Below are 13,760 nucleotides of genomic sequence, written 5' to 3'. Positions count from 1 at the left end.
TAAAATATATAATTATTAATATACTGTCATATTGTATATTTTAATTGCATCAGTTTTGTCAATAAATAAATTATTGTTAAATGTAAGGATATTGAGTAAATAGTAGATTTATAGAGTTGCTGGGTGGAGGAGATTAAATGTTTAAGTTGAAAGAAAAGACTTACTTAAAAAATCCCCAAAGAAAAACTATGGATACTTAGATAGGATACCTACATAAAATGTCTTCTTCAGTAGACTCAGCAAAGTCAATATGCAATATACGGAGAACCTTCAAGCAATAGCAGAAGTCTTTGAAATTTGTCGGAAACTGTGATTGGAACATCCAGCTGACGGAGGTCTACGAATCTATCGGAAATCGAGCCCATTTTTTTCTTTTTCAGTAAACACTACACGTGCATTCCATATCAAGATTCTGAGCACTTCCAAAAGTATATTAATATTATTCTTTTGCATTGGAAAGAGGAGGCCACCTCTTTTTACTTAAAAAAGAGGCAGACTTTTCAATCTCTCGTTAGCTGTTACTATTAACTGTATTTTTAGCATGGATTATCATAGATGGGGCTCACTTGGGTATGGGGTTAATGATTTTATCGTTTGAAATTTTAAAACTCTTCTTTTTTTTACTGATGAAATTTTAAACCTGAGTTAATAACTTAACCACAAATCTTGCAAATGAGATTACATAATGAAATCTAAAATCATGTAGAATCAATTTAACGGCAATACCGGGCACACGAGATTACGCAAATGATAAACACCCCATTTTAAAAATTAATCGCAAATCATTGCTATCCGAAGAGTCCCTACAGGAGAGGGAATGGTCAAGAGTCCAAATATAGAACAGATGTTCATTTAAAATAGATTTGCAGTTTAGCACACCTTTCTTGACTAAGGTTCTAGTGTCTCTGACTTTTTGCAAATAAATATGTGCAACGTCTCATTTGCATGCATAAACTTCATACCAATCTCGGAAACCATATCTTTGATTGTATTAGACAATCATTGATTGTTGAATACCCAATACCACCAATGATGTTCATATTTCCTACCCTTCAATCCATGAAGCTTCCATCATTTTGGCTTCTTCTGATTGTAATGTTGTTTTGTGCATTCACTATGGCCACTTCTCGCCATGCAACTATACCATCCTCTGCATCACTCACATTACAACAAACTGAAGCAAATGCTTTGTTGAAGTGGAAAACCAGCCTTGACAACCAAAGTCAGGCTTTGCTATCTTCATGGGGTGGCAATACTCCTTGCAATTGGCTTGGAATTGCTTGTGACCACACCAAATCCGTCTCCAGCATAAATCTTACACACGTTGGATTAAGCGGTATGCTTCAAACTCTCAATTTTTCATCACTTCCAAACATCCTCACTCTAGATATGAGTAATAACTCCTTGAAAGGAAGTATTCCTCCCCAAATTAGGGTGTTGTCAAAACTCACTCATCTTGATTTAAGTGACAATCACTTCTCTGGACAAATTCCATCTGAAATAACTCAGTTGGTCAGTCTTCGTGTTTTAGATTTGGCACATAATGCTTTCAATGGTTCTATTCCTCAAGAAATAGGTGCATTAAGGAATTTGAGAGAGCTTATTATTGAATTTGTCAATCTCACAGGTACTATCCCAAATTCTATTGAAAACCTATCCTTCTTGTCATATCTTTCTCTTTGGAATTGTAATCTCACAGGGGCGATCCCAGTTTCTATAGGAAAGTTGACCAATTTGTCATATCTAGATCTTACACACAACAATTTTTATGGACATATTCCTCGTGAAATTGGGAAATTGTCAAACTTAAAGTATTTTTGGCTTGGAACAAATAACTTTAATGGTTCTATTCCTCAAGAAATCGGGAAGTTGCAAAACCTAGAGATTCTACATGTTCAAGAGAACCAAATATTTGGCCACATTCCTGTGGAAATTGGGAAGCTAGTCAACTTGACAGAATTATGGCTTCAAGACAATGGTCTTTTTGGTTCCATTCCTCGGGAAATTGAGAAGTTACTCAACTTGAACGATCTACAGCTTTCAAACAATAATCTTTCAGGTTCCATTCCTCAGGAAATTGGGAAGTTACACAACTTGAACAATTTAATTCTTTCAAACAATAATCTTTCAGGTCCCATTCCTCAAGAAATTGGAATGATGACAAATTTGCTTCAACTTGATTTGTCCAGTAACTCTTTCTCAGGTACAATTCCCTCTACAATTGGAAATCTGAGAAATTTAACCCATTTTTATGCTTATGCCAATCATCTATCTGGTTCCATTCCCAGTGAAGTGGGAAAACTCCATTCTCTTGTCACAATCCAATTGGTAGATAATAATCTCTCTGGGCCAATCCCATCTTCCATAGGTAACTTGGTCAATTTGGACTCGATTCGCCTTGAAAAAAACAAACTCTCTGGATCAATTCCTTCCACTATTGGTAACTTGACAAAGCTCACCTCTCTTGTTTTATTCTCAAATAAGTTCAGTGGAAACCTTCCAATAGAAATGAACAAGCTTACCAACCTGGAAATTTTGCAATTATCTGATAATTATTTCACAGGTCATTTACCTCACAACATTTGCTATAGTGGAAAGTTGACTCGGTTTGCTGCTGATGTTAACTTTTTCACGGGCCCAGTACCAAAGAGTTTGAAGAACTGCTCCAGCCTTACAAGGGTTAGGCTTGAACAAAACCAGCTGACAGGAAATATAACACATGATTTTGGTGTTTATCCGCATCTGGATTACATCAACCTGAGTGAAAATAATTTGTATGGCCATCTTTCCCAAAACTGGGGAAAGTGCTATAATCTCACAAGCCTCAAAATCTCCAACAATAATTTATCAGGCAGTATTCCACCAGAGCTAAGTCAGGCAACCAAGTTACATGTACTTCACCTGTCTTCAAACCATTTGACAGGAGGCATTCCAGAAGATTTTGGTAATTTGACCTACTTGTTCGATCTTTCTATCAATAACAATAATCTTTCTGGAAATGTCCCTATACAAATAGCATCATTGCAAGATCTTGAAACCTTAGACCTTGGAGCAAATTATTTTGCTAGCTTAATTCCAAATCAACTTGGCAATTTGGTCAAGTTATTACATTTGAATTTGAGCCAAAATAATTTTAGGGAAGGTATTCCATCCGAGTTTGGTAAATTAAAGCATCTCCAAAGTCTTGATCTTAGCAGAAACATTTTGAGTGGAACAATACCACCAACGCTCGGAGAGTTGAAAAGCTTAGAAACATTGAATCTCTCACACAATAATCTTTCAGGTGATCTCTCCAGCCTCGACAAGATGGTAAGCTTGATATCAGTTGATATATCATATAACCAATTAGAGGGTTCACTTCCAAACATTCAATTCTTCAAGAATGCTACAATTGAAGCGTTGAGAAATAATAAAGGCTTGTGTGGCAATGTCTCTGGCTTGGAACCATGCCCAAAATTAGGTGACAAATATCAAAACCATAAGACTAACAAAGTCATATTGGTGTTTTTACCCATTGGTTTGGGCACTTTAATGCTAGCATTATTAGCCTTTGGGGTCTCATACTATCTTTGTCAAAGTTCAAAGACAAAAGAAAACCAGGATGAAGAATCACCAGTTCGGAATCTATTTGCAATATGGAGTTTTGATGGAAAAATAGTGTATGAGAACATAGTTGAAGCCACAGAAGATTTTGACAACAAACATCTCATTGGGGTCGGAGGACAAGGAAGTGTTTACAAAGCAAAATTGCACACAGGTCAAATTCTTGCCGTGAAGAAACTCCATTTAGTCCAAAATGGGGAATTGTCCAATATTAAAGCTTTCACAAGTGAAATTCAAGCTTTGATAAACATTCGACATCGTAACATTGTGAAGTTATATGGGTTTTGTTCTCATTCACAATCCTCATTTTTGGTGTATGAGTTCTTGGAAAAGGGAAGCATTGATAAGATTTTAAAAGATGATGAACAAGCAATAGCATTTGATTGGGATCCCAGGATTAATGCCATTAAAGGTGTAGCAAATGCTTTATCTTATATGCATCATGACTGTTCACCTCCAATTGTTCATCGAGATATATCAAGCAAGAATATTGTTTTGGATTTGGAGTATGTGGCTCATGTCTCAGATTTTGGAGCAGCCAGGCTTCTTAATCCTAATTCAACCAATTGGACCTCATTTGTTGGCACTTTTGGATATGCTGCTCCAGGTTAATTCCTTTGACTTTTATACCGAGGATAAAATGATTTTGTAGGTTTTCATTGATAGTTTTCTACCTAAAAATTACGTAAAATAGTTATCAGCATTTCATGCTTATTTCAGGAATGTTATTTAATGCATGATAGCTCTTTTAATTTGGTACAGAACTTGCATACACAATGGAAGTGAACCAAAAATGCGATGTGTATAGCTTTGGGGTATTAGCATTGGAAATACTTCTTGGAGAGCACCCTGGAGATTTTATAACTTCGTTGTTGACATGTTCATCAAATGCCATGGCGTCAACACTTGATATTCCTTCATTGATGGGTGAGTTAGACCGACGCCTCCCTTATCCTATAAAGCAAATGGCTACAGAGATAGCTTTGATTGCAAAGACAACAATTGCTTGCTTGACTGAAAGCCCTCATTCTCGTCCCACCATGGAGCAAGTTGCCAAGGAGCTTGGAATGTCAAAGTCATCTTTAGTGTATTAATTCCACAATGTCATGTATATATATTCGAAAGATTGAATTTACCAAATATGCATGAATTTTTCTCCCCTTCCTCCTCCAAACAACTTTGTGTTGTAATATTTTTTAACCTACTTTTATATTGTAAGATAATTTTGTTCTGTTTTAACTAAAGATTGCATCATGTATATATATATATAAAAGTAACCTTTCAAAAATAAAATATTTAAAGTAACATTTCAATAGGATACATCCATCAATATTGAACCAAGCCTCCAAGTTTTCCTCATTTGCCATCTGAATTGGTAGGTGAGTCATGAATCCAAAAAATGATGGTGGAAAAATGTGTTCCAACTTACAAATAGTTATTGCAATGTTCTTCTCTAAGCAATTCAACTCATTCACGTTCAATTCTTTAGAGCACAAATTTCCAAAGAATAAAGATAACTCAACCAATGGATCGCAAGCATCCTTTGGAAGCAATCCCTCTATGGAAAGGGAACAATTCTCTCAAATAGAACATGATGATCATGACTTTTAAGTCCCTAGATATTCAAATTACTTACATCTATGCATCAACCTATATTTGAGGCATAAGCATCAGGATACTTTACATCCTTTAAGATTTGACAAAACTTTACCTTTTGTTCCTTCAACAATGTGTATCGTCGAGGAGAAATTAAATACTTATCCCCATTCTCAATAGGATGAAGTGGCTTTTTAAGACTCATATGACACAAATCCAATTGAGACTTCAATGTATCTTTTGTTTGCCTTGGAATATCCAATAATGTTCTGATAACACAAAATTTTTTCTCTATGTGCAACACATATAAATTATGTCTCAATAATATTGTCCTCCAATATGGTAATTCAAAAAATATACTTTTTTCTTCTAATTGTGATTTATCTCTACACCTTGTTTTCTTTTGATTGTAGATTTTCCAAAGATCACATGTAAATTTTCAACTTGTGCTAACACATAGTCTCCTATCAATGTTTTTGGCTCATGCCTTACCTCCTTAGTATTATCAAATGAGTTCTTATTCTTACGCCAAGGGTGATCAACTTGTAAAAATCGACGATGAGCCATGTAACATTGCTTGTGATCAAATTTCAAATAAAGAGAGCATGTTTCTATGTTACAACAAGGACAAGCTAATGCTCATTTAGTACTTCATCCAAATAACATCCCATAAGCTGGAAAATCATTAATGGTCCATATTAAGACAACATGCAACTGAAAATTTTGTCTTAAAAAAGCTTCATAAGTTTTAATACCCATATCTCATAACTCATTTAGGTCATCGATTAATGGCTGAAGATAAAAATCAATATCACTTTCAGGACCTTTTAGACCAGAAATAAGCAATGATAAGATAAAACTTTGTTGTTTCATACATAACCAAGGGGGAAGGTTATAAGGAATTAAAATCACATGACATACACTGTAGCTATTGCTCATTATATCGAAAGGGTTGAAACCATCTAAAGATAAGCCAAGTCTCACATTGCATGCATCTGAAGCAAAAAACATGTGTTGATCATCAAATGATTTCCAAGTCCAAGAGTCTATTGGGTGCCTTAAAACTCCATCATCAACTCTTTTGTTCTTATGCCACTTCATATCTTTTGCAACTTGCTTAGACATAAACAATCTTTGCAGTCTTGGTTTTATTGGAAAGTAACTAACTATCTTATTGGGGACAATGTTTTTCTTCTTATTTTCTTGTCATCTACTTTTTTTACAGATAGGACATTCATCAAGGTTTTCATAGCCTCCTCTATATAAGATACAATCATTAATGCAAGCTAATAACTTTAACAATGAATCGAATGAAATATTGCTCCATCCATAAAGACATTTAATCTGTAAAAGGTGAATGATAAAAGATAACCTGTAAAAATTTTGGCAACCCAGATATAATTTTTGTTCAACGCCTTTCAATAAATTATAAAACTTTTTGGCATCCTTATTTGGCTCCTCATTGATATTGACATGACTAGACATAGGATTATCAAGCACATAATCTCCATCCATATTAAGTGGATAATGCATGTCATGAAACATGGAGTATGTTTAAGCATCATCACTCGTTTCAACATTAGCTCTTGAGACATTAGCATCATATTCAAAATCATCATCATTGTCAGATGATGAATCACTTGAGCTCTCTCTATGAAACTCCAATTACTCATAATTTTGTTGAAATCTAGATTTCAATAAATCACACATCACTTCATTTCTTGTCTTAGTAAATATTGTTGCATCTACAAAAGCAAATTCTAAGAAATCATTAATTCCTTTTAAATACTATTGGGAAACTCGATTTTTTAGTTTTATCCACCCTTTATTTGCTTGTTAATTATCACAGTCCTACAATTTTTTTTAAAAAATGTGTCAAATTTTAAAATATGCAAATTAATATGATCAATTTGTAAAAATTAAAAAGTAGGAAATTTTACTTACTAAGGGGTACATAACTAAATGTGTTTAAATGAAAAAAAATTAAAAAATATATAAAAAAATGAACAATACAAAATAGAAAAGATTAAAAAGATAAAATAAAATCTATAAAAATAGATAAAGGATATCCAACATATTGAGTAATGACCCTTATCTTAGATATTGAGTAACCACATTTTATTTTAATATGTAGCATTGTTGTTTTAACTTCTATACATTTGCATTTTTTAGTATAAGTTTTTCATATTTTTATTTTTTATTTTAATCTCTATTATTTAAGCAATAAACTTATTTCCCAATTTGTGATAATTATTCCATCACATAAATAGAAAATGTAAAAAAAATAAAAATGAAATAAAAATTTAATGGCTACCAAAACAAAAAAAATGAGAAAACTAAAATAAAAATAGCCATATATTATAAAAATAAAATGTTATTTAAGTAAAAAAAAATATTTAATAAAGACAAAAAATATTAATATCTAATAAAGATAAGATACAAATATGATAGATTAGAAGATAAGACACATAGGATTTAAAAGTAACTTTAAAATTTAAAACTAAACATAAAACTTAAAAAATAAAATAGAAGTTATTTGAATTTTTTTTACTAAAAATCTCTTTATAAATAAAAAAAAAATGTTTCTTTGTTTCGGCCAAACCAATTTGTTCAATATGAAAAGTAGAAAGAAACATAAATATAAAATTTATTTTTATTATTTATAAAATAATTTTCTTGTTACATTTAAAATTTTCCTACCATTGTAATTAACCTAAATTTGTAAAGAAAAAAAATTAAAAAATAGGAATAAGCTTCTTTTTTTGGGTAAATATGAAATTTGAAATAATTAGTGACTTTAAACTTGTAAATCAATAAATATTGATAAGTTTGTATGGATTGTTTATTTTAAAAATCTATATCAAGCAATATGACTTTTTGGTATACTCATTTTTATATCCATTTTATTTTTATAATTACATAGGCAAGTTATTAGTATATCCTTATAATTATTTTCACAAACCATCCACTAATATTTTCTTTTTTTTTTAATTTAAAAAACATAAAAATATAATGAGACACAAAGTAATTATTTTTTCCTCCTAAAAATGAAAATTATAACCTGAATTGAGTTAATCCAATCACATTTGAGTTAGTTGGACAGGGTTATAAAGTCACCTAAATCAAATAAATTAATGAACACGTAAAAAATAGAAAAATAAATATAAATTATTTTTATGAACAACTGCTTTTTATTCTTAAATGAAAAAAAAGATAATAGAAGTAAGTGTGTAGATTGTGAAAGTAGTTATATAGATAAAATAGTAACTTATGAACATGATTATAGGAATCGATAATTAACTTAAACTAGTTAGTAAGCTTTTATATATATATATATATATTTCAAATTTTGAAGTATAAACCAATATATATTAAATAAAAAGAGGAATAAAAAAGAAGGTATCTACACAAGAAGAATCACTATGAGACGTGATTGAACTTTAGCAAGGATGTTTGAGTCCTAGGTTGATGCGTGAATCTCTGCACGTACAATTTCAATTCATCACCAAACAAATTTTTATAACATACATTAAATATCCTTTTGTAGTGATTTCATAATAACTAGTTCATTTTAATAAACATAAAAACCTATGTGCACCTATTATCGCTTGAATGAATCATTGCTTTTATATTATTGGGGATGAGGAGAACATAAACATTAAACTCAAGAAAGAAAGGAAGTGAATATTAGAGTTAAGAAAAAATAGTGGATAGTGAAGAACTGAAGATGGGTTTAGATGTATTTATAGATGTGAAATTATAATTTTTTACTCTTTGATAAAGGTTATCTCATAGATATTTACTTTTAAAAAAAAAAACTCATATATATCTTTATCTCTATATATTAACAAAAGTATAGAAATTTTAGAGAAAATCCTTATACATTTGAATCAGAAATCTTTAGATAATTTTTTTTATATAATTATAAATTTAAATTAGTCACACAGTTGTTACTAAAAATAAATTAAATATTAATACTCCAAATGCTTATTGGGCGGGTTCGAACCTGAATCCCTTTGATTTTTTTTTTAATAAAAAAGTTACCTTTATGCTAACATTTTTGCTCCATATAATTGGAACAAAAAATAATAATAATAATAATAATAATAATAATAATAATAATAATAATAATAATAATAATAATAATAATAATAATAATTTTAAAATAAAACTTATGATACAGAAGTTAGTACTGTTCAATCAGGGACCCACCGGTTCAATAAGAGACGGTTAAATTTACCATTATTAAAAAAATTGATTTGAAAATATTGAATAGTTAGTAATTATCAAATTGATTTAAAAATCTAAACATTTAAATTTAAGGTTATTAAAAGAAAACAAATTATGAAGATAAAATCTTCTAACTTAACTAATAAGAATTTACTCCTTTATAGTTCTTTTGTCCAACAACATCATATTTTTGTCATATCAAGTTAGAATTTTAACTAAATAATTTTTAATTAAAAATAAAAGAAATTGTTGAATGGACACAATTACACAAACCCAATATATCATCCTTACCGGCAACCAATTAAAAATTTATAACGAATAAAAAAACAAATAAATTCTACCTGTAAAATAAGAATAACTAACATTTAAAAAAAAAAAATCAGAATCCACGATTTTATCTCCAATAAGTGTAACCCTATCTTCTCTAAGAAAAATCCTATAAACATATCTCTCTCCTTTTATTTGTATACATCAAAACCTTTGTAATGTGCTTCACTATTTTTAAATATCAATATTTCATTACCTTGCTTTGGCTTTCAATGGAGTTTTTTTTTCTTCTTTTTCTTAATTTTTTTTTAAAAATACACACATATAAAATAAATAAAAAACTACTTGACAATTATAATAAAAAGCTAATAAATATGATTATTATATAAAAATATATGTAAACTCTTCATTTTTTGTTGTTGAAGTGTACTCTCTTCTATCAGTACTTATCCATTAATCCTTGTTTAAATTAAAAAGCTATATAATAATTTCATATATTAAATAATTATTTATCATATTAAAGTAATATATAATTTAAAATAACTTTGTCATGTACATATATAATAAAATGACTTATAATATACATATTTCATTATCATAAGACTGAACATTTTTTACATGATGAGGAACCTGTTAAGAAGTTATAAATGAAAAATAAGAATAAAAAAATGAAAATAACTAATAAGGATAATATATTTATTTGTGATGTTGTTGCTGATGGGAAAAGTGGAGTAATGCAAATGGAGAAAAAAATTGGATGAGCAATTTCTTCCTTATTTTTTAGCGTTAAATTTTTTTTCCCAACCATTAAAATCTTAAAATTGACATATTATTAATATTTAAATTAACTTTTATTAAAAAAATAATTCAAATTAACTATCCCTAAAATATTTACCAAAAAAATTCCACTCAAATTTCACATCAAGATCAAAATCTTATTAATAAGTTAAATATCTTGTACCAATATACTAAATTCAAAACTCATTATCAATTAAATCTTTTAAGTATATCTATAAGAAAAATAGAATCTTTGGAGAAAATTTTATTTATTCTTTTTTCTTCTGTTGAAGTAAGAAATATAAAATTTAAATAATAAATTATTAATATTTTTATTTGAACAACAATAAAATATTAAAATTTAATTTAAGAAAAATGTACATTAAAACGAACTATTAACTAAGGATAGATATATTTGCAAAAAAAAAAAAGATTATTAATTGACTTTTTATTTATATTTAAAAATACATGAAAACTTACTAATTTAATATACTAAACTAGCTGAAGTATTAATTTTCACAACGACAACGACACATGTTGGCATAAAACAATATTTTGTACAACAACATTCGCAACGACAAGTTTGATTGCTGGAATGATTATAGTTTTCCTCACTATACTTGTTTATTATTAAAAGGTAAATTTTATCTCAACAACAATCAAACATCATTACTAAATACGTATCTTTGTCAACAACATAATTGTTGCTGCAAAAAAGTTACTACGGATTCTATTATTATTTGTAATGAATATACAACTCTTTATTGCTTTGACTTTATCATGAAAAAATAAATTAATTATTTTTTACCAAAAATTTAATCCAAATATATTATTAGTCTAATCAACTACGCGCAACATGCTTTAAATATGCCACTAAATAACAAATACTCAATCATTTCGATGTTTCAGTTGAAAACAACTTAGAAAAGATAAGCTTTTTTGGGTTTATCCATGATTTTTTAAGTAATTAAAATACTAACACTCCTCTATTTTATTTTGGATCTCTAAAAGAAAGATGATATATGCCTTTTAATTTGCCTACAATCATGAATTAGTGTAGATAAAATTTAAAAATACTTCTACCTATGTAGATAAAACTCAACAACTTCTACCTACCATGATTTGGTGTAGATAAATTCATTAAAACTAAAAATGGCTTCCATCTACAACTACTTTGTAGGTAAAACTCTAAAAAACTTATGTCTAAAACTCCAAAAAACTTATGTCTATGGTTGATTAGTGTAGGTAAAACTTACAATACAAGAAATTTATCATATACCTAGAGACACTTTTAATGACAATAATCATAAATGTTTGATTTAGACACTATTTGTTTCGGTGGTAGATTTGAAATTATGGGTATAGATAACTTATACTTAGAGACATATGATAAACTATATATATAATTATCATCTAACTATATTTTTTTTTTGGCATTTCTATCACTATTTATTTTAGTGATGAATTTAGAACCATGAGTATAGATAGCATATACCCACAAATATATAATTTTGTAACTATTTATTTTAAGAATGAATTTGAAACTATGACTAAAAATAATACAAGCTTATAAATTTTTTATTTGTTAATAAAACAAATTAAAACGGCATTTATTTGATGCAAACTAAACTTGTTAGTTTTTTTTTACAAAAATAACTTGTTAGTTTGTCACCATAGTTTAGATTTAATTGATTTTGTTAATTACAATTATCCAACATTCAACTATAGTAGAATAATAGAAAAAAATAACTTTTTAATGATAAAAATGAAAGTTTTGTATTAAAATAATAATAATAATAATTCAATTTTATTTTGCAAATGCCAAACCTTAATTTTGTTCAGGAATTATTTAAAAATTGAAAAAAAGGAAAGAAAGAAAACAAATAAAAGGAAAGGAAGAATAAAAAGAAACGGGAAAAATAAAAAAGAAAGGAAGGGAAAAAAAAGGAAAGTAAGAACAAAATGAAAAATTGGAATAAAAAAAGAAAAAAAGGAAAGAAAGAGAACATAAAAAAGAAAAGAAAGAAAGAAAAAAAAAGGAAAAAACGAAAAAAGGAAAGGAAGAATAAAAAATAATAATAAAAAGGAAAATAATAAGGGGAATGAACATTATAAAAAAAAGAAAATATGAACACAATAACACACGAATAACACACAATTACATATAAGAAAAGAATTACACAAATACAAGGAAAACACATCGAGAACAAGAAGAGACACAAATTCTGAAGAGGCGAAAGAAGTTTATTGTATTGGGTCATTTGACACTCTAATTAGTAAAGGAGGAGAGATATCTAGTATCCCTTTATTTCTTTCTTTTCATCTCTTTCTTTCTTTCTTTTATTCTTTCCTTCACTTTTCATTTCCTCCCTTCTTCTCTTTTTTTTGGTGTTCTGCTTGATTTGTTTCAACTTGTTGGTGAACCCTTGGTTGAATTTTTTTTTGTGTGTAAATGTTTGTTTCCCATATTTTTATAATAAAAAATAAAAAAAAAAAAAAATAAAAAAATGAAAAAAGAAAAAACAAAAATAAAGATTGCTATTAACACCACCTTTTCACATATATAATTTTTTTCTTTCATTTCGAACCCGACCCGGTTTTAAAAAAAAATAATTGTGCATAAAATAAATACCACTAGTCACACCTCCATTATATGCACACCCCACTCCTTTCATGTATAACCCAATATAAAGTAAAAATTGTTGTTTACACCACATTTTTTTCAATTTGGCTCTATTATTTATTTTTGATTTATCCCGGTCAGATTAGTTTGTAATGTATTGTAAATATCCTGTCACTCATTTACTTTTTCTATTTCTTAACTTTGTACCCTTAATTACTAAATGCATTACCCTCTTTTATTTTATCTCTTTTTATTCCTATTCGATTTATTTGTGCGTGTTTTGTCTATTGATTACTTAATGCTATGTTAGTACTCTTTAGTACGTGCTTACATTCCGTGCACTTCATCCTGGGTCTTCGACTTGCTTAGTGATGTTTTTAATAAACATGTGTGTAAATTTAATGAATGTCATGCTGGATTTTCAACTTCATAAAGTTTATCGCAAACCCAATTTTTTTTCACATTCCGTGCACTCCATGCTAGGTCTCCAACTTGTTTGGTGGTGTTTCAATAATGTAAGTAAATTTTGTGAATATGATGTTGGGTTCCAACTTGTTTTACTTCGCAAAGTTTACCGCAAATCCAAAATATTTTTTTCACATTCTGTATACTTGATACTAAATCTTCGACTTGCTTGGTGTTGTCACAATGACATATGAGTAAA

At 28.8% G+C, this 13,760-nt stretch overlaps 1 protein-coding gene across 2 annotated transcripts; it reads left to right on the top strand.

Annotated features, from left to right (window-relative positions):
* Positions 1-936: 936 nt before the first annotated feature.
* Positions 937-4,826, top strand: LOC114395000 (MDIS1-interacting receptor like kinase 2-like). 2 transcript variants are annotated; one of them, XM_028356683.1, is made up of 3 exons: positions 942-1,336; positions 2,564-4,210; positions 4,366-4,826. In XM_028356683.1, the coding sequence occupies exons 1-3, from the start codon at positions 946-948 to the stop codon at positions 4,695-4,697; spliced, it is 2,370 nt and encodes a 789-aa protein (XP_028212484.1). In that variant the 5' UTR covers positions 942-945; the 3' UTR covers positions 4,698-4,826. The 2 variants fall into 2 exon arrangements, with proteins under 2 accessions (XP_028212483.1, XP_028212484.1); XM_028356682.1 differs by having other exon boundaries at positions 937-4,210.
* Positions 4,827-13,760: the final 8,934 nt, after the last annotated feature.

The sequence above is a fragment of the Glycine soja genome, chromosome 18, assembly GCF_004193775.1.
Source record: "Glycine soja cultivar W05 chromosome 18, ASM419377v2, whole genome shotgun sequence".
NCBI lineage: Eukaryota > Viridiplantae > Streptophyta > Magnoliopsida > Fabales > Fabaceae > Glycine > Glycine soja.
Note: the sequence above shows the minus strand (reverse complement) of the source record. Positions and strands in the feature narration are given on the sequence as shown.